Below are 21,810 nucleotides of genomic sequence, written 5' to 3' on the forward strand. Positions count from 1 at the left end.
AAAAGATGCTTGAGTTAGTGACATTGCAATCATGGCAGAGTAGGAAACTGAGCAGCTAGAAGCTGACATTCAAAAGATGAATTCAGCTTTTAAATTGCATTGTTTAAAATATTCAGTTCCCTCGTTTGCAAAGAACAGAGGACATCTCTCTTTCTCTCAGATACTGGTTTCTAATACTGTTCTGTACTAAAGGGAATCAGGGCTTCTTCAAGAAATAGCTGAGTCTAGATCTGGGGAAGGAAATATGCACGATGACCCTGGAGCATCTTATGGTGCCAGAAAGTAAGGGAGTGTCTCTCCCCTCAAGTAAGTAAACCAGCATGCGTACACACAGTTATGGGGCTGTGTCAAAGGGACACAGGAGTCAACTGACCCAGGGGCCAAAGGCGGAACAATTAAGATAGATAGATAGATAAGAAAAGGAAGGAATGAATGAAGGAAGAAAGAATTGGAGTATAGTGCAAAGTATAAAACAAATTTCCATGAGTCCATAGTGATATAAATAGACAACTGAATAAGTAGCAAAGAAGAGGAAAATCAGGCAAAAAAATTTCAAACAAATTATAAAAAATACTTCACTCTCAAGGGGGTATAGAATGTAATTCCCCCATTGCTTATGTGTGGGCTGAGTACTGCTTCCCTGCAAAGGAAACAGTATGGAAAGGAACATGGTGGGAGATAGACTAACTTTACGGCAGAGAAACCTGAGGAACGCTGCCTCCGCCAGGCGTCCACGGCCAACATCAACACTGGTAAATCCTGTTGAAAGTATGGAGCCTTGATCTAACTGTGTGGTGAAAATAACACTTTACGTCTATGGTCTTCCTCTCCGAAACATGTAACCCAGTCTAATCACGAGAAGAACATGAGAGGAATCCCAATTGAGGGTCATTCTACAAAATACCTGACCAGTTCTCTTCTAAACGGTGAAGGTGACGTGCCTGGGTGGCTCAGTCAGTTAAGCATTTGGCTTCGACTCAGGTCATGATCCCAGGGCCATGAGTTCAAGTCCCACATCAGGCTCTCTGCTCAGCAGGAGTGGGGAGTCAGCTGCTCTGCCCCTTCCCTCGCTTGTGTGCATTCTCTCTCTCTCAAGTAAATAAGTGGAATCTATAAACAAACAAACTGTGAAGGTCATTAGAAGCAAGGCAAGTCTGAGAAACCGTCACAACCATAGGAGCCGAAGAGGGCATGACAGGGAAAGATAATGTGGTATCCTAGATGGGAACCTAGAACAGAAAAGGGACATTTGGTAAAAAATTAAGGAAAACTGAATAAAATATAGACATTAATTAATAGTAATATGTGAGTAGTGGTTCATCAGTCATGACAAATATACCATAGTTTTAACAACTGAGCTTTTTTTTTCCAGTTGCCTTATTTAAGTACGTGTGTTCCCTTTTACCATTAGTATTTCATATGCTCAGAATAAAGAGGAGTTGTTTTAAGTCTGAAACATTAAGTCATTAATATTGTTAACAAGTTGTCGGTGTCCTTTGGATGGATACAAGCTGTATAGGTAAAAAGTCATCAAAAAGCAAGTAAAAATATTCACTAAGGCTCTGTAATATACAGTTCTTTAAAATTGTGTGAAGGTGAAAATGATCTTGCAAATGCGTGACTAATATTTTCAGCGTGGCATAGTCGCAAAAATTATATAATTTATGCAATCTCAATATTTTATATTTATCCTAGGCATTAAAATGTACATATAGAAGGGGAAGACAAAATTAATGGCTGGCTTGGCACAAGCAATAAAGACACGATTCTCGCTGTTCATTTCTTCAGCCAAGACTTTTAGTGGAGTGAGGTGGCAGGTTCCACAGACCATGAAAAAGTATTAACAATGGACTAGGAGAGGCGGTATCTCTCTTCTCTTTCCTTTGAAAGGCCTCATTAGGGACCTAAATCTTTTAAGCCAGTTTGCTTTACCACTAGAATTCTTTCATCTTATCTTCTCAGTAGTATATATGGTGGAGACCTTAATGCTAAGGGGAAAATCTTAATGCCATTTTACATGTGAGAGCTTCATGATATTCTGCACATCAGTCCCATAATAAATACTTATTTAGAAAGAAATGAATAATCTCATTCCTTAAAGTGACTGCCTTTTGTTTGTTTGTTTGTTACTAGACTATCATAGAGAAGCACAAAATGAATGTTCCGGAAACGATGAATGAAGTTCTTGATATGTCTGACGATGAAGGTATGAAAACGACATTTGTGTTCATAATAATTAAAAGTGACTGTGTATCTGTTTCCTGAAATGTGTTTATTGCAAAAATGTGTTTAGAAGTGTTCATGTGTTTTGTTGTTCGTTTAAAGAGTATGCGATTTTCCACACACTTACACTGTTCACTTGCATCATGCAGTTCGTAAAGCCAACGCCCCTGAAATGCTCAGTGATGGTGAATATATCTCAGATGTTGAAGAAGGTATTTGTAACTTTTTACTGTGATGGAACTTTCACTTCCAGCTTTATCTTCCATTTCTTACCTTCAAAATATAACACTTCCTTGAGTTACTAACTCTTCACCTAACTTCCAACTATTAATTTATGTACCATTTAAAAGATGTATCTAGTATTAGTGGTTGCTTTAAAGCCCCTCTCCTTGAATCCGTTTTCCGACTTGAAAGTACAAGCGTCACTAATGACATTGTTTGCATTCTATTTGTTTCTATTAAGCAGAAAATTGATTTTTATTGTTTACCATTGAAAATCCAGAAGAGGAAATCTGATTAATGTTTACAGCTAAAATATCTTCCAAAATAAGAGAAGGTATCTTATATGTAACTCATTGTAAGGCTGACTCTAAGCTTACTCTAAAAAAGCAGCTTTTGAACTTGAACCATTAATGAAAGCTCAACCTGAAGAAAATTGCTTTCAGAATATAAACTTGCAATATTGATTTCATGACAGAGATCAAAATATAAATTCTTAAAACTCTACTTCATTTGCTTAAAAGAAACGACTTGTTTTCTGCCCTATTTTAAAAATCAGTTCATTTGCCCAGCTCACGACCAATCCTTATACTAATGAATGATATCTTTAAAAGTTTCTTTGGAAAATTAACATTTTTATAGTAAATAAATATTATAAAGGTGGCAAATTTTGGAATTTTGCTGGAGTAATGAAATGTATATTTATAGAAGAATTTCCAGTATATTTATGTTTCTTTCTTGCCCCGTCTGACTCTCCCAAATGACTTCTATCTTCTTGCTCCCTGTATTTGCCCGTCTTCTGTATTTTTCGCACAGAGAGGATTCAGTGTTGTTAGTCTTTCTCTGTGTTTAGGTAATTGTCCCTATTTTAACTACTAGTCTCTCCTTTGAGTTGCACTCATTTAAATGAACATCTAAATAGTGGGAAGCCTACAGAATCCAAAGTCACTTTAACTTTTTTGGCATCCAGTGAGTGCCTATTGAAAGTGCACTCTGGCTAGGAGAACATGGCTAGAACAGCTAATGCCTTGATGGTTATTTAGGAACCCAGACAGAGCTGTCTCATTGTTTGTAAATGTTGTTTTTGTAACTGTTAAAGGTGTTTACTCATTTTTCTTTTCCTTTTGTCTCCATCATCAGCTGTGTATTTACTTCTGTTTTATCCCCGATTGGGTATTTGTATCATCTTTAGGACTTTAAGAATAATATGCCTTGCTATCATACTATATTTTGATGCCTTCTTATATAAAGTTTGCAGAGTAATTTCTTATGGGCAGAAGACAAAAGGAAAATATAATCACACTGATGTGTATGCACACAAATCATGTCAAACGTAGATTTTCAAATGCGATTTTATGAAATATGATAATCACAGACCCAAGAATTTGCTAGTTTTGGACAGAATATCCAAAGTAGTTGCGTTGATAAGAGGCCAAGTTTGAATGGACTATATAACAGTTTTATATATATGAATAACCGAGTAATTTCCCCAAAAGGAGGAATTTTTAATCGTTTCATTTGAAGATAATTCATCTAGCCATTTAACTAGAAATGACAGTGATTTCTTATGGATTTCTCTCAGCTTGGGAGTTTGAAATGAATAAGTTTCGATTCTCATTTTATTCGTCTTTTTTTTAAACTTTCTGGCCCTTGCCTTATGGGTGTGTCCACAGGCTGTGAGAATCAAATGGCTATTGATTTCATAAAGCCGTAGAATTGAATGTTGGGAGGGGTTCCTAAAAGGTCACTTCAGCCATCTATGCTAGAGTCATCTCTATAAAATCCTCTCAGAGGAGGTCTTTTGCCCAAATGCCTTAATGACAGAAATTCCCTAATTCCCAGCCCACTTAACTGTGCTTGAACAGCTCTGACTTTAAAAATTCTTCATTTCGCAATGCGTCCTTCTCCATAATTCAAGCCACTGCTCATTGATTCGGGCTCTGATGCATTTGGCACTATTTAACACAAAACCTGCCTCTTCTATTTCTCATGAGTCTGTTTTTCTCAGGGCGTGTTATCCCCTCCCTCACCATTGCCTCCTGTGCACATTTCAGGGTGTCAGTTTCTACCTCAGGTGGAGGTGATCAGAGCTGAACACAGAATTCCAGGTGTAGTCTGATCAAAGCAGAGGAAGGCAGGGCCGTTGCTTGTCCATGGACGATATTACAAATCTACTATTGAAGATTAAGATGGTTCTGAGGTTATAATATCCATTTAATTTGACTCCTATTAATATCACTGTCATCTGACGTTCCTCAACTGCTTACGTGAGCGCCAGTAAGCCACGTCTGTCCTATCATGAATAAACTAGCATTTCTATATTATTCCAAATCCTCCCCCCCATTTTAATTCTAAAGGGACCCCTACAACTTTAATGATAGCTTTTATTTCTGACTCATTTGCCTTATAGTCTTGCTAGCCCTTTGCTACTTTAGTTGGATTTGGAGCTGCTTCTTTTGGTAAGCCCTCACAGACTGGGGCAAATGTTTATTTCCACGTAACCACAGGGATGTTATGAATATCTGTCTTTAACGAACCAGTAAGAGATCACCACACTGGTATCCTAGGGTACTGAGAAGCTCAGCAGCTTTTAAAAGCATATAAAAATGAAAAGCAATATATGCTACCAGTTTTTCTCAAGAAAGAAAAGGGCGCCTGGGTGGCTTAGTTGGTTAAGCGTCTGCTTTCGGCTCAGGTCATGATCCCAGGGTTCTGGGACCGAGGCCCGCATCGGGGTCCCTGCTCAGTGGGAAGCCTACTTCTCCCTCTCCCACTCTCCCCTGCTTGTATTCCCTCTCTCGCTGTGTCTCTCTCTATCAAATATATAGAACCTTAAAAAAAAAAAAAAAGAAAGAAAGAAAGAAAAAGAATGAGTTTGTAATATGGGAAAATATAAATTTAATCCATATTATAAAAATTGAATAAATACTAAGGGAATGGTACTGAGAGTAGTCTTTCTTGTCCTCCTTTATCTTCTTGGCTTTCTCCTTCTCTTCTCTCATCTCTTAGGAGAAATTAGCGTAGGTAAGAAATGTTTGCATTAATTTCACACACTAAAAAATCAACAAGTCTAGACAATGTTATCAACTAATGACCTAGGGGAACAATGGAGCCAGGTTACAGAGTAGAAGGAAGGCTGAAGTATCAGCGAAGTAGAACTAGAGAAGGAAAGGCGATAAAGCAGCCTTATCCAAGCAACATATTACCTGGGTAGGGGCTACGCAGAGCTCCGAGAGGGCCAGACTCATCCACAGATATCTTAATGCCCCACTTGTCTTCTTTCCCAGAAAGTACGGCACATACATGTCAAATTAATATCTGTACAAAATTAATATTGATTCTGGTGCCAGTTACATTCTTATGTTTTGCAATTCACTTTGCAATTTAAAAGAAAGAACAAAGATGAAGAAGGGAGGGAGGAAAGAGAGAGAAAGAAAGAGAGGAAGGAAGAAAAGAAAGAAGAAAATTGAGGCGAAGGTTCCGTCTGTCTTCTATTTTTGAGTCCCCCTTCTAGGAGATTTTTAGTTTTTTGGTTCAACGCTGACTTTAAATTATAAATTCCTGTTGAGTATATTTTGTAAATTTTTAAATAACGTAGAACATGTTTTAGCTTGCAGAATTCTAAGAGGTTGCATTATAGTGACAAATTTAAAAAATGGAAAATGGAATTAAGCCATGGGAAGTAAAAACCAAAGGTAGCTCTGTGAAATAAGACTCTACTGAACAGGGTTGGGAGACCATTGGGTGAGACTGAGAAGAATTATTTAATTCTCAGCTACTCACAATTTGATAAGGCTGCAAAGTCTCACTCAGGATCAAATGCAGACAATGTATGTTAAAAGGAAAAAAAAAAAAGTAAGAGGCTAAGTACACACATAGTAGAAATAATTATCAGATAGGTAGAGGTTTGGGGCGCCTGGGTGGCTTAGTGGGTTAAGCCTCTGCCTTCGGCTTGGGTCATGATCTCAGGGTCCTGGGATCGAGCCCCACATCGTGCTCTCTGCTCAGTGGGGAGCCTGCTTCTCCCCCCCAACCCTGCCTACTTGTGATCTTTTTCTCTCTCTGTCAAATAAATAAATGAAATCTTTAAGAAAATCAGATGGGTAGAGGTTTGAGCTATAATAAAGCAATAAAATTTCATCAAACGTTAGCATGATGTGAGACATGAGGAGAGTCGTGCTCAGTCACCTTTGTATCAAATTCAGTGCCCAGTGAACTGACCTTGCATCATGGAGCCCATGCTGTCTACTATGCTGATGAGGTAGCAAAGCCCAAATAAATGTTGAGTAGCTTGCCCCACCAGGTTAGCAGCAGAGCTGAACAGGAAGACAGATTGGACAGTCTGGGTCTTCTCTTTCATTTCCACTCTAACATGATCTGTTTTCTTATATACAGAATCCAAGAATATATTGTTTTTTAAGCTTTAAAAAGGGGAAAGTTGGGAAAAGGAACAGATCATGCCTTGGAAATTATCACAAGTTAATAATTATCTCTTAATGACCCTGATAAGACTATGGTAGAAATAGTATATTTTCTTCTGACCATCTTGGTAAAAGAAATATGCAGCCCAAGGTGCAAATTCCAGGAAAATAAATGTAAACATAATTTAGAATAGATCTTAAGAACCCAAAGTAAGTAGTTTTAGTAAACATATCTGAGTCTTCTCAATTAGAGAATAAGTAGAATTTGAATGGCATAATCTAAAACTCAAAAAAATAGGAGAAGTTACTTTAGGAGACATGAAAATGGGCATCAAGGAAACGACCAGAAAGATGTCCTTTTAGGACCCCTTCTCACAAATGCCTAGGACTATCCTGCTTTCCTAATCCCCTGGGCATGCTAATAAATAAATCAGGCCAGTAGGTGTTTAGCTTTCTAGGTCTGGAAGGAAGCCTTGAAGACTAGCCTGCCCCAGATGGTCTGGGGGTGGCTGTAGTTTTGCAAAAATTGTTCTTCACCTGAAAAGTTATCATTTTGCAAATACCTGTTCAGTCATAACATCTAGCCTTTTGCCTGATACGTTTCTGATTACAATTGATCTTCCGAATAGAGATTACCTAATTACATGCTTCTCTCAATGATAAAGTGAAAATGAAACACCAGAAGCAGAGACCCAGAACCTGGCACGGTACCTGGTACACAGGAGATCCTCACTGTGTTTAGCTGATTCCATCACAGTGGAGGGAGACTCAAGGAAAAGCATGTTTTACAGGTTTCTGAGAAGAGGCAGGTTAGAGAGAATTTGCTTGCTATGTCCATATTCCATGTCCATTGGAATATGCCATTCCAATAAACGCCTTCCCACTGAGACAGACCTAGACTACGGATTGCATCAATAAACAGCTTTTTAATGACTCTCCTAAGGTGTATCTGTATCTCAAAGACTAGTTAGTGAATTTAAAAAGAATTTCCAACAAAAGAAAAAGATCAGTGAACTGGGGCAGAGGCCTTTATCCTAAAACATATTCTATCCTATCCTTGCTATCCTGGCTTTGGTTTTGGAATTGTTGAGTGATTTTGATCCAGGCTGTCCACCTACCCAGCACATGCCTGATGTTTCCCTTTAGAGTCTCATAGACAACTCGTCATGCCCTGAACCCCGGCTTCAAACAGTGTCTCCCCCTGGCTCCTCATCCTAGGGAGTGGCTCCGTCACGCAAGCCAGCCCCAAGGTTACGTGTAATCTCCCTTTTCTTAGCACTCATGTGCAATCTTCCAGAACTCATCTCACATCCCCCTTCTCTGCCTCCCCACGCCCCACTGCCACTGCCCAAGCCAGTCCCACCTGCGGACTCCTTACGGTTCTGCTGTGGACTGCTGCGGGAGCTTCTGCACTCTGTCCACTTCTTTCCCTGCAGACTCGGATTTCTACCTGGCATCCCAGCAGTCTTTTACAAATATTGGATCATATCATTCCATTTCCAAGCTTAAAACCCCCTAAAGTTTAGAGTCCTGTTTTTTTAAATTCCTTCGTGGTGTTGCCTATAAGCATAGCTCATTCCTTTTCATTTCACTGTGATATTCTGTTGTCTGCCTCTACCAGACTATATTTCATGATAAAAGTAGCCACCCCCTCTAAATAATGTATAGTGTAAATACTAAACTAAGATACAAACCTCCTGAGGCTTTACATCACACTTGGCTTAAAAGTCTGGCCCTTCCATGGTTGGTAGGTTCTGTGTGATGTGGCCCTGGCTACTGATTTTCCACTGTCCTCTCTGAACACGCTTTTTAATTTCATCCTAATCCTCATCTTGAGGAACTAGCCATTAATTTCCAAGGGTAGCACGTTTTTTTTTTCTGTTACAGGTCAATGGTAAATATTTTCAGTTTTTCACACTATGTAGTTCTCAGGCCCAATTGTTCAACTCTGTCTTTGTGATATAACAATAGCACGAGACAAGACCTGAACAAATGGGCTCGGCTGTGTGACAGTCATTGATTTAAGGGACTCCTGGGTGGCTCAGTCAGTTAAGCATCTGCCTTTGGCTCAGGTCATGATCCCAGGATCCTGGGATCGAGCCCCAGATCAAGCTCCCTGCTCAGCGGGAAACCTGCTTCTCCCTCTGACCCTCACCCTACTTGTGCCCTCGCTCACTCTCTGTCTGTGTCAAATAAATAAATTAAACCTTAAAAAAATAATAAAATAAAATAAAACAAATTGGCTTAAAAGTTGGTGGGAGGTGGATTCAGCCCACAGACTGCAGTTGCTAATTTGTGATTAATTTTGTTCATTTTCTTTTAAAGTAGACTGTTAGCTCCATGAGAGGAGACCGGTCTTTATCCCTGTCACAATATTTAGGATTTATACAAACAGCCACTCTCCCATGGACGAGTGTATCCACAGGCTTAAATCCACACATTTACTTGTGTCAGTCCCCTGAGAGGATTGCATATAAATGAACTCCCAAAACATCATAAATAAGGTACTTACCCTTTATTGAGCCCTTTCTCTGTGCCAGGCATGAATCTATCTACATTTCCTGCTATATGTCATGTGACCTTCACAGTGAGCTCTGAGTTTAGAGCCATCGAAAATGGTATGCCCATTTTATAGATGTGAAAAATCAGTTCCAGCAAGGTTAAAGGACCTTGATCAAGATTACGCAGATCAGTGCAAGGGATTATGCGCAAATCCCTGCCCTTAACCTTTGCTCTGGCATCTCTGGTGCCTGGTAATTTAGATAATTTAGTCTCACAATGGTTAGATTGTTGCAAGTTTTAAATGAGATCCTATATAAGGGATTTGGCCCAGAGAGTTCAGTGAAAGTTAGTTACGAGGTACCTTATCTTCCTGAATTTTTTCCAAATAGTCAAGAGAATTATTGTTACTATTAGCACTCCAATCTACATTTATTCTCCATCTAAAGCCCTGACTTAAAGTCCTATTAGTTCTAATTTACATTAAGGAATCTGAGGCTCAATGGGTTTAAGATATTTGCTGCCCAGGTTCACCTCGTCAAGGCAACTGGAATTTGAATTAGGTTTTTCACTCCAACTTTCTACTTAAAGGAGATGCGGTAAAGAAGAATAGATAAAAGTGACAAGGAAATTCAGAAAAAGGGGAGATTACCAAAAGCCTCAGAAAGGACATATTGCAAGGAATAGATAGAATGTGGAGAAGTCAAGATTTGGGTAGGTGGAAAGAAGTGTTCCAAAGTTCAGAAAGTGTCAGAGACAGGGTGCTTGGTAGGCTTCGTTGGAAAAACATGCGACTCTTGATCTTACAGTCGTGGTTTGAGCCCCACTCCTGCTGGGGTGTAAAGGTTACTTAAATAAAACTTCAAAAGGAGAGAGACAGACAGAAAAGCAGATGACCCGGCAGAAGACCTCAGCAAACAGGAGCTAGAGAAACTGAGCACCGCCCTGAATGGGGACCCCAGGAAAGGGCATAGGGAGGATGAGAAGCAGTTCTAGAAAAGTCTGGGCACATTGACGTGCCCAGAGGAAGAGGAACATCAAAGGACATGGAGGGGGAGTGGTGAACAATAGAGGAAGAAAACCAGAAAGAAGAGTGGGTTCTAGCAGAAGCCAGGGGAGAAGTCCTGACGGGGTCCAGTCAGCGGAGCGCAGGCGATCTGCGGCTCCCTGGTGATCTTGGGAAGCTGCCGCGTCCATGACACGATAGAGACATAGACATAGAATTGAGCAGTTCTCATGTTGTGTGTGTGTGTGTATGTGTGTGTTTTCCCCAAGAAGCTGTGACAGAATGAGTAACTAGAGCCGTTGAGGGGGATAAATGGACACAGGGATTGTCTTAAGGGATTGCAGGGAATGAAGCATGTTTATTAATGAAAGACAATAAGTGGTTTTTCCATTTGCCCAAAGCAAGTCATAATTTTGAATATGCTTTCTCCCCCCACCCCTCACCCTCCAGTTATTTTTATGCCTGCCCACCTACCTAGAGAGTCTGACCTGCTTCATGTGGAAGTGGGTCCTAGTCTGACCACCCTTAACCCTTTCCCTTCACATTGGGATTCTTGCTGCAGGGAGAAGACAGTGGAGTATCAGCACTGGGGATGAGTGGAGATGGGGGTGGCAGGGGAGTGCGAGGGCCAGGAATGGGAGGGGTCAGAGAAGCAGGGAAGATGTTGCAGAAGGAAGGGGTGGTCTGACCCACTGGGCCGGAACCACAGGGAGGCTAACTGACAGCAGAGCCCACCCATCTTCACCTTGTAAGCACACATCCTTTAGGTAGAGGTAGGTAATATAGCAAACTGACAAGCACAAGTTCGTTGTCTACACAAGGAATGGAAATTTGGGTATAACATCAGGAAGAGGCCAAATGCTTGCCCACAAAAACCCATGGGATCTTGATATTCCTGCACACCCAGGGGCGGGGAACATCTTCTTGCCGAGCACACACCATTTTATATGCCTGTGTTAGGAGGAGCCAAGGCTAACGAGGTCTGGATTGGGGGTTGAAGCTAGACAAAAATAGCTAGCAAGGAATAATTAGAAGAATTAATGAGCATGGCAGTACCACCTTGAATTAAGCTATCCCATTTCTCTTTCAGTAAGAATCAACATGTCAGTGCCTGATTTCCCAGGGCTGGCCTGCAGCTGATAATTCATTTGTTGTCTAGTCTATTTCATGCGTGGCACAGATTTTAGATAAGGAGAACAGTGTGCCTAACTTTGTCCTCTTTCTACCTGCGTTCTGTCTGGAGTCTCAGGTGTTCATGTGACCAAGTCAGGGTAATCTGACTTAGATGCCCGAGGGCAGTTTCTGGATGAGGGTGAAGGTGTATTGATAAGAATGATAAGAATATGAAAAAGTTATAGCATCTGTCCCAACATTGTCTTTTTCTACCTCTTCACAGGAAGGACACTGAAATCGTTTTCCTTTCTGGGATGAGTTTGTTTATTAACCCAACCAAGATCACAGGGGACATTTTTCATTGCTACATCTGGAAGAGTTCCAAGCCTGAGTCATGCATGCTTATTTAGAAACTATATCTAGCCTGGATTAAGGAGCAGTTTAAAAACTGTGATCCCGTTTTTTTTAAAAAGAAGCACATCTAGCCACAAAGACTAGAATAAATGTTTGAGAGTAAAGAATCAAATGGACTTTGTTTGCTCTTAAAACAAAAGAAATCTAGCCCGAGCAGAAAGAGGCATTTGTTCTGTGGGAGAACAGCAACTTGTTCACGCTGATTACAAGATGGGCAAACTTTGCCAGTCCAGCCCGATTCCTTTTGGCCATGGAGGAGGGCTGGCTCTTAGGAGCACCTAGAGGGAAGGAAAGGGGGGAGGGAGAGCATGGCCTATGGCCTCCCGCATGAGGTGCTTACAACCCTTAATGACACATACTTCCTTAGCCTCCTTAAGACCACCTTAAGACCTCCTTAAGCCATCTCACCCGGGGCTCATCGATTTCCTCAACTTACCCCATTGTTCTCATTGAGAAGGAAAGCAAGAAAACACTACATTCCAGAATATAGTTAGCAAGCTGTTTGAAAGAACCACCGCTGCCAGGAGGTACTAGAAAACAACAGGTTCTTGTGAAGGCCCAGAACTGTTCCTTCCTGGCTGAGGGAGTTTGCTTCCTCCTTCACCTGGCCCCGGGGGGGAGGGGGGCAGCCTTGCCCTGAGCCTCCACTCTCCCAGAAGGCCACCCTGGGCCTCCAGCCCGACACTAAAGAGCCTCTGCTACATGCATGAACTCTTGAACTACGTAGTGCAATTCCGTCAGCCGCCAGTCACCTCCCCCTTTGATCCGTCCCTCAGATGGCTGCAGGAAACCTTGCTTCATCCAAGCTCTTGCTCCAAACTGCAGTACGTGCAGATCTGGAATCTGAGGAACTTTGTTTGTGCAACTGTAGGGCAGAATCAGACCCTTAGAACAGAAGTCCGAGAGCGTCAGGCTGGTAATATGACTGTTCCCCGTCCATCCAGTTCCCGCCCCCTCGCTTTTCTGAGAATCAAAGTACCGGGGCATGGAGGGAAAAGACTCATGAACAGACACTGTCATGTGGGTCCTCCAGGCTGAAAATGTTATTGTCTAAACATTAGGGGAGAGAGACATCTTTTGACGAATGCTTTGAATTGATGGAAAATGTTTTCAGAGTTATCTGTATTTTTATGTCCCTGATTTGAACCTTCAAAAAATAAAATGTGCTGAGTCTTATTTGTCTCCTCTCTAAACGGGTTCATTATACCACATGGAACTGCCGAGAAGATGAAAAGATATATCAAAGCATTTAGAACGGCGACCAGCATAGAGCAGGTGCTCAATAGGCGGCAGCTGTCAGACAGAGGCAGCTCTCCGTGGATTCTGCTTCTTGCGGGATTAGAAGTGGGTGGAAGAACACGAGAGGAAGAGGGAGAGCTTTGAAGGTTTAGGTCTTCAGTGAGTGAGTGTGTGTGTGTGTGTGTGTGTGTGTACTATATATATATATACATATATATCTATGGGTCAAAAAAATGAAAGTGTTTTCACCCACTGACGGACATATGTTGCTTGTCACTTGGATGGTAGTTGTTATAGTAGAATCCAACTTCCCTATAAACATGGCCGGACATGGCCCTCACTTCCCACAACTCCGTTGCCCGTCACTTTAGGAAAGCTGGCTGCTTGCTCTTCTCACGATAGTCCCATTCTTTCCTTCTCGCGCCACATCTTGGGGCTGGCTGCAGACGGCTCACTCCCCTCACTTCCCGTTTCCACTCCTCTCTGCCTGTCTTAACTCACGCACCTCTGTTCAACATCTACCGCACCGCCTCAATCGAAAGGGATGCCCTCTTCCTGGGAACTCTTGGATACTTCTGTGATTTCTCTTGCATATCCCGCGGCACAAGGGTGGTGGCCAAGACCTTGGGCTTTCCCAGACTCTACCACTGACTAGACACGTGAGCTCTGAACAATGACTGAACCTCTCTGAATCTGCCTTTGTCTAGAAAAGGGAAATGAGAGTACTTGCTCCCCAGGGTTAAAGAGTGAACACGATGTATATAGAAAGTGCTCGGCACAGTGTCTCGCATATGCCAAGCTTTAAGCAAATCATAACCAGCAGGAGACATAGTACAGTATTTCAGTGTTTGTGTCCTGGTCTTCACTGGAGACAAAATGTGTCCAAGGCAGTCGTCGGCTGTACTCAGAGCAGAGCCTAGTCCAGTGCCCTACTGTCTCACTGCTCGAAGTGTGGGTTGCAATCCCCTGGGAGCCCATCCCACGCACAGAATCTCAGAGACAGCCTCAGACCTGTGGAGTCAGCGTCTATGGTTTAAATGGGTTCTCAGATGACACAAATGTACGCCTGGAAATTTAGAAATAGTGTGTTCCATTCACTGAATTCAGTTTCTGAAGCGATTTTAATTACTCTTGCAATTCCCACCAGGAAAATAGATATTTAATTCTCTCAAATCAATACTGCCATTAGATAACTGTCACTTACTTGTAAGGATCCCTTAAGCCAGTGCTTATCACAGTGTGGTTCTTGGACCCGAAGCAGCAGATTCCCTCGGGAACCTGTAGAAATACAAATTTTTAGGGGATTTTAATGCATAGTCCAGGTTCAGAACCAGCACTTTAGAAAAATGGGAAGCTGTTGGAAGTGCCACGCAAATAATGTGCATCTCCTTCCAGCCTTGTGATCTTATTCCTCCTGTTCCTTGCTGAAACAGTGAGGTCAAACCGCACAAAGAATTGAGTTTCCTCTCCATGTTTGCTACGTATTTGCTGCTGCACATACACACCTTAGCATCTTCTGGCAGACCCGTATAAGTCAAAACACTTGATCTGGTGTACGGAACACAGCCTGTATGACTTCTCTGCAGTCCCTCTATCTTGTTTTATTTTGTTAATTATATTCATTTTTTGAATAGGTGATAGATGCACAAGGTATAGAATTCCCAAGGTACAAGAGTTTACAGTGAAAAGTAAGTCTCCCTCCTCCTCACTCCAGTAATGTAGTTTCTGCCTCCAAAGGCAATCACTGAATTTTCATTGCACACATTTATTGAGCATCTACCATGTGCTGGGCACTAGATCTGGAACCAAACAGACAAAAACCTCAGCCCTCACGGAGCTCACATTTGGGTCACCTTTGGGTCACATTGGGGTCACCTCGTGGAGCTTACCTTTCTTTTTTTAGTATATGTGCTGCCGAAGCGAGCACGGAGCTTACCTTTCTTAAAGTATTTGTTCGACAACATCGCATATGACAGTATGTAGAAGTGGGGCTCTGTAGTCACATCAACTGATTTTGATTCCATTTTTATCCAATTTCTAAGTGATCCTGGGTTATCCTCCACTCTGAACTGGGTTTTCTTTATACTGAAATCGAGACAATTCTATTTGAGAAGGTTGTTGCTTGAATCGTATCAGATAAGACTTAAAAAGCACCGCGCCGTGCCTAGAACATTGTAAATGCTCAGTAGATTCTGGTGATGATTATAATGGTGTGCTCTCATCCTGCTGTTCTGTAATGTAGACTAGAAATGCTTGAAGGATTTATTTTCCCAGTCATTTTTATTTTCCTTGCTGTGTGGTGGTCAAACAGTCACCTTTTTCAGAACAAGCACACTAAATGGAAGTAAGTTTCAATCATTAACTATTTGTCTGTAAGACTATTTGCTGAGTTCTAGTATGAAAGCGACGCTTAATAAATCACTAGAGTTTAGATCCTATGTTCCTCTGTATTCTTTCTAATGTTGCCTTTTTTAAAAATCCTGCATAATTTGAAGGTTTTCTACTATTAATTCGTTTGAAGGTGTAATGTATTTTTAACCGTGACTCCATAATGTTACAAAGTATATACCTTGGAAAGAAGATTGTTCATTTCGTAGCAGAGGAATAAAGCACTTCTGAGCAAAGTTTCAGAAAATATAACTTCATATGGTTACATTACGGAACTTTCTTTATGATTCTTGCCTCCAGACAGAGGGGAAAACAACTTTCAACCCCTAGGAAAGCAACAGAAGTATTCCTTGGTGATGATGGAAAACATTAGAAAAAAATGACATGCAAAAAAGAAAGAGCTCCTAGGGCATGAAAACACTTATAAATATTAGCCAAGAACAGTTTCCTCTGTTCAGCGTAAAGAGGCTTGCCAGCGGGCACAGTGAAAGATCGCGGGGAAGCTGGGTTAGGTACATTCCACCACATCTTGACAACTGGCCATTGACACGGCATGTAAAAAAGAATGAGGACTGGGATCCCTCTACAGCAGGCAATGCTTGCTTTTGGGGTTTAGCGTTTGAGCCCCACATTGAGTGTAGAGATTACTTAAAAATCTAAAAATAAGTAAGTACAAAGGACCGAGGGCACAGCTATGTGACCAGCGACTGTCCCGATAATCATTTCATATATTCTCTTTGTCTCCTTTGTTCTTGATTCTATTTTGCGTGATTTCCTGTTAGTGAAAGGGTACGGATCTTCGAAAGGTTGATTGTGGTACAAGAAACCTCTTACCCTAGTCACGATAGGAGGACCAGGAAGAGGGATAACTGGAAAATGGAAGTGAAATGACTCTGAACAGTTTTTATTATTTGGTGAACGGCGGGATCAAGGTAGACTGGGGTGTTTTGTGTTCTCCTTTAAACAGTTTCCAGTGTCTGGTATTTTATTATCAGAAATGGATTAACAGTGAGAACGGCAGTGCTCATGATGTTAAGAGACATAAAGTCAATCCTAAATAGATGAGGCTTCCGTGGTGGCACTCACTGGGTACCCTTCCTGGGCTTGTTCTGCACTAAGCAGGTAGCACTCTGCAGAGCTCACTCTTAATTCACTGGGCATGCATTAAGCAATCAGCACATGACCTCTTTGGCCTACCTTTAGACCTTGTCATTTCTCATTCCTCTCTGTTCCCACTACTTACTACGCTGTGATGACAAACCTCTAAACTCAGTGGATTAATCTATTATTATCTCCCATGGTTGTGTGAGTTAACTGGGTTCAGCTGAATTCTTGAGCTCTGCTGAGATTACAGTCGGGTAGCAGCTGGGATGCGAGTAACATGGCAGAATGTTCGATGTGGTATCTTCAGTTATAGGTCTGTTGGCCTCACTTGGGCGGCCCTGAAACAGCTGAGGGAGAGCTGGCCATCTCTCTCTCTCTTTCCGCGCAGCCTCTCCACGTGGCTTCTTTGACCTTCTTTACAGCATGGAGGTCTCATGGTAGTCAAATATCTTCATGGGGATTGGCTTCCCCCAAACCAGTGTTCGAAAGAGAGCCAAGGAGAAACTGCAAGGTTTCTTGGAACCAACACTGAAAAGTCATGCAATATCACTTCCCCTGCATATTATTGTTCAAAAATTGAACAAGCCCACATTTAATTAAAGAGATGTGGTTCGTGGTGGGGGTGGGGCTGGGGAGAAAACTTCTTTAAACACTAGCTACCACACCCTCTTCACCACAAAATGCTCAGAGTTACCTATAACACAACTGTTAGAACACTCCACCAAACACTTCTTGGAAACATAAACCCACACAAGTGCTTCTTGGTAAGTGAGAATGTGTGGTTCTTGTTTATATATAAACATAATATTATGTTAAACAATATAATATATATAATATATTAAACAAACATATATATTATAATATAATAATATATAATATATATATTTCAACTAAATATATATGATATTGCATCAGAGTTGTCCAGTCATAGAATTATCTTTGTTGGCTTATCTACCTTTGGGCCTATTGGTCAGAAGCTACTACTAATAAAATATTTTTGGGTTACAGCATGGATTAGAGGCCGTTAACAAACTGCACAACATAATTCATGTCATTCCTTTCTAATTTTTGGTGTAATAGTGTGTTGTGCTCTATAAAATTATAGAATATTTTGTTTATTGAAAGAAGAGTAGGTATGGTCTAGTATTATTCAGACAGTCAATCAGTCAACAAATATTTATTGATTAGCTATAAGCCAGGCCTTGCATTCGGCATTGTAGACAATGGAGAGCAGAGACATCTGCTGCCGTGGTTGGATTTTGCCTTTACCAGTATCAGCAGTAGCAACTGAAATTCTAACTGTATGAGTTCATGCATTCAGATGTTTGGGCACCACAGAAAGCTGTGTTACAGAATAACACTGACCATACTGATGAAGCCCTTATTCTGTGCATTATTTCACTGAATCCCTGGAAGAGGCTGAGGTTAGAGGCTGAGTTATTATCCCAGTTACAGAGAGGCAGGAACTGTGACTCAGAGTAAACAGTGTCCCGAAGGTCACTTAACTGGTCACTGATGAAGCCAGGATTTGAATCAAGAGCACCAATTATGCAAAACTGCCTTGAAATACTAACACTGCCTGGGTTTCTGCTTTCCATGCCTTGTAAGAAATGTCTTCATCATGTCATGAGGCTATTTTAATTAATCTTTGGCCAACTATATTGACAGCTCTCACCCCCATTTCAACTCTGGGCATCTTCTGGTTTCACAGTGACCATTTCAGAAGTCTAGAAGGATGAGTAAAGAAGAATGGAAACTTAACTTTATTAACAGTTTCCTATGTGCCAGTCAACAACTTGGCATGCCGGAGAGTGCTAAGTTGCTGCGGCTGGTAGAGGGGGAGAAAAGTACAACCACCAGCCTCTTTATTTTTTTCTCCTCCATCTCCCTCCTCACCTTCCCTCTGGCAACCACCAGTTTGTTCTCTGTATTTAAGAGTCTGGTTTTCTTTGTTTTGTTTTGTTTTTGTTTTTACCTTCCTCTTTGATGAAAGCAATGATGAAATCCAAAAGTATTTATGGGGCACTTGCAATATGCCAGGTTCAGGAAGAATTTGGTTCCTAATCTAGCGTGGATCTCACTATCCAGTGGGAGAGACTAAACAGACGTTTTCCCTGGTAGGACGCTCTGATAAGGGAAGCCCACATGAAGAACCACTAACTTTAGATGGTCCTGTCCAGGACGGGAGGAATTTTAGTGTCAAAGTTTGGAGAGATTACACAGGTGAAGAAGAGGGATAAAGGTTCCATCAAGAGTGCACCCTATGTAATGTTCCAAAGTCTAAAGAGTTTCTGGACTTCTAGGGACTGAAATAATTCTGTATAACAGAAGGACAGCAGATGTGCAGGACCGTGCAGTTGTGCAGGCTGGCCAGAGAAAAGCCAACTGATAAGTCAGGAGGAAGGAGCAGCAGTCATTGAATGAGGCTTTGCTAAGCAGTTTGCAGTGTAAGTGCAGATGTGGAAAACAGATTAATTTTAGTCATTTTATCCATTTGAACCACGACTTCCCCTTCTATTCTTTACAAAGTTGGGAATTATTCTTTTGCTTGGGAATATTTTCCAATACATACCAGGCATTATAAACAGTTTCCCTTCTATTCCTGCGTATGTACCATGCTGATTACAGTCAGGCTGCTCCAATTAAAGCCCTGGGTCTCCTATCATCGTACTATTAGGTGAGTCGTGCATTCATTGATCCAGGAGAAACACATTTGTAGAACCCACTTTGGGGTTCTACAGATGCAAATTTCCAGGAGATAGACACACTCATGGAAAAGTGTTGTAAACCACTGACTTCAGCAAGAACGTTCAGAGCCCTGTACTTAGTATCTGGCATAACTTTCCAGCTCTTCTGAGAAACGAGCCATTGAAATTGCCTCTTGAGCATGCCCAGATGGAGGATGCAGAAGTCCTGCTAGTTTTTTCCTCCCCTGCCAACACAAACAGGGTGGAGGAGCTCCAAAGGGAGGCCAGGAGTCCCGGAGAGAGGGAAACAACGGACCAGAGCAAAGTGACAGAAGTGCCTCCTCTGGGCTGCGTCCTGCCCTTTATGCAAAGACCTCTTCGCCTGGCTTGGGCGCGCTCTGCAGAGCTGCCTCAAGGAAGGAGAACCAGTGAGCTCCTGTGAGGGTGTCAAAGAGCTGAAAGAACTTGTGCCAAAAAGTGGGGCAGACATCCACTTGCTTTTTCCAGCCTGTCTCACTTCTGCTCCTCTCTTCCAACTCTTGATAAAAAGCAGTGGGGATTAGCATATCCTGCAGCGCTGCTCGGAGACATTCGGGAATCCTTGCGACTCCCCTCGGCCCCACACTTTCAGCACCTCGGCTCAAGGGCAGGCCCTCCCTCCGGGTCCTTGCTCCCCCTCCTTCCACCTGACAGGGACCATAAATAACCAGGGCTCCTGGTGTTCCCAGCCGAGAACAAAGTTGAAAGTTTGCCTGGAGCTCCCTGCCACTCCCCGCCTGGGCCACTTCTTTTGTTTTCTTCTGGTTTTCCTCTACCTGGGTTGGCCGTTTCTTCATTCATGCTGGAGAAGAGTCACCTCGTAATTAAGCGCAGCACCCTGCTCGCTGGCTCTCCCTGGATGTAAGGCTGCCTCAGTTCCTCGGTGAGGCACCGGCCATTGGTATCAAATTACGGAAAGTCTACCCTGGAGCAGTCCTCATATTTACATACAAATAACTCAGGGGCTTGCATTTATGTCACCATTCGGTCCTGCTAGAGGCTTGCCAGCGGAGTTTTTGGTCCAATCAGAAGGAGCTTTAAAAGGATGTCTGCAGAGTGATCGAAAGGGTCTTCTCAATTAAGGGTAGGCAGGCTTTGCTCTTTTTTCCTGTATTTTTTTCTGGTTTGGAATATCGAAAATCTCTGAACTCTAACGAGTTAGAGAAAAGATGTACACTTCTTCAACTGCCTACGAGGAGACGAAGATGCTGAGTGGACCCCAGCGGCGGTGAAGACGGTGAATACAGCCCAGGGGTCGGTTTGTTTGGGCTGATTCCGAGGTACACTCTAAATCACTGCTTAAGGAATTCCTGGAAACATCAGGAAAACATTTGATCTGCCCCGCCTGGTGGAAATGGCTTTACCACAGAGTAAGCTCTTTCTTTAAGTCGCGCTTGGTGTGTGCTGTTTTTGTTTCGTATGCAGTGGTTGTGCAAATAGCCCAGCTGTGAGTAGTTACTTAAAATAATCTCTCTGGGTCCTGGGTAGTAGTAGAAAACAGATCTGTTTCTTTTTTATATTTGCAAAAACAGTAGTTGACAGTGTATTTTTAGACTTGATTGGTAGTTTAAAAGCTAAGCTCTTGCGGTTTCCTGGGTTTAAATGAATGGAAATTATAAACGGTACTGAATGAAGGAATTGGAAAATAGAGCTGGAACAGATGAATCACTTACCTTTGAGAAAACATAACGTGCACGCTTTTGAAATCTCTTGTGTCCAGAAAGGGTAAGGAGAGTCATAAAAAGGAAATAGGTTTGCCTGCTTTGCAGAACGAACTTTTCCACGGACTCTGCTACGTTTTTAAAAGGATGGGAACCGTCCCACAGGGCAAAAGGCATTTGAAAAACCTGCTCTGTCACTCTTGGAATGTGGTTTTTCCGTGAGGTCATGTTATGCATATGTAGCTAGTAAAAGTTTTACGGAATTAACTCTTTGTACTGGTGAGCCAAGAGCACTTCATATAGTCCTTCCTTCAAACGGCTGCTCTCTACAGAAGGTAGAGCTCCTTCCTAAACAGCGGTTCAGCCCTGGGGCAGCCGGACCGCGCTGTTTATGTGATAGGTATAGAAACAGTTCAGAATTGATGTGTTTCAAGGTTCTCCAGTGAAGAAGTAATAGTTCAGATTAAATGACTTGCTGGTTTCTTACAGAAGCCCCAAACTGAAATCCTGTGTGTGAGAAGACCATTTAAAAAAAAAAAAAAAAAAGGTCCCCTCCCTTCCCAGTATAATTTTCGGAGTAGTCATGGCGAGGTGGTTCTTATGTTGCAATCCATGTCCATTCGGACAAGCTGCCCTCCTCGTGGTGAGGCGTGGGAAGCTCATTGACAAAAAAAGATCCACCTTTCTAGTCAGCCAGGACTTGAGGGGGAGAAGGAGTACGGGGAAAGTTTTAGAAAGTGGTCCTTAACCCCAGGAGCCCTTCCGCTACTTACATTCACTCTTGAAATTATGAACTA

At 42.0% G+C, this 21,810-nt stretch overlaps 1 protein-coding gene and 1 long non-coding RNA gene across 10 annotated transcripts in view; one reads left to right on the plus strand and one right to left on the minus strand.

Annotated features, from left to right (window-relative positions):
- Positions 1–21,810, plus strand: part of ANK3 (ankyrin 3) — a 675,561-nt gene that overhangs the window by 550,376 nt on the left and 103,375 nt on the right. For 4 of the 9 annotated variants that reach the window (XM_059170184.1, XM_059170185.1, XM_059170186.1 and 1 more), the window contains 3 exons: positions 2,134–2,206; positions 2,373–2,435; positions 14,769–14,822. In XM_059170184.1, coding sequence (XP_059026167.1) covers positions 2,134–2,206; positions 2,373–2,435; positions 14,769–14,822 — 190 coding nt within the window. Of the gene's footprint in view, positions 1–2,133; positions 2,207–2,372; positions 2,436–14,768; positions 14,823–20,442; positions 20,723–21,810 lie in introns of those variants that run through there. The other 5 variants (XM_059170193.1, XM_059170187.1, XM_059170191.1 and 2 more) reach the window with 3 other exon arrangements.
- On the minus strand, positions 14,139–21,105 carry LOC131828940 (uncharacterized). The gene is made up of 3 exons (XR_009352620.1): positions 21,026–21,105; positions 14,339–14,412; positions 14,139–14,200 (listed from the first exon to the last, which is right to left on the minus strand). It is a non-coding gene; the product is annotated as an uncharacterized LOC131828940 (long non-coding RNA).

This window comes from Mustela lutreola, chromosome 4, assembly GCF_030435805.1.
Source record: "Mustela lutreola isolate mMusLut2 chromosome 4, mMusLut2.pri, whole genome shotgun sequence".
Lineage (NCBI taxonomy): Eukaryota > Metazoa > Chordata > Mammalia > Carnivora > Mustelidae > Mustela > Mustela lutreola.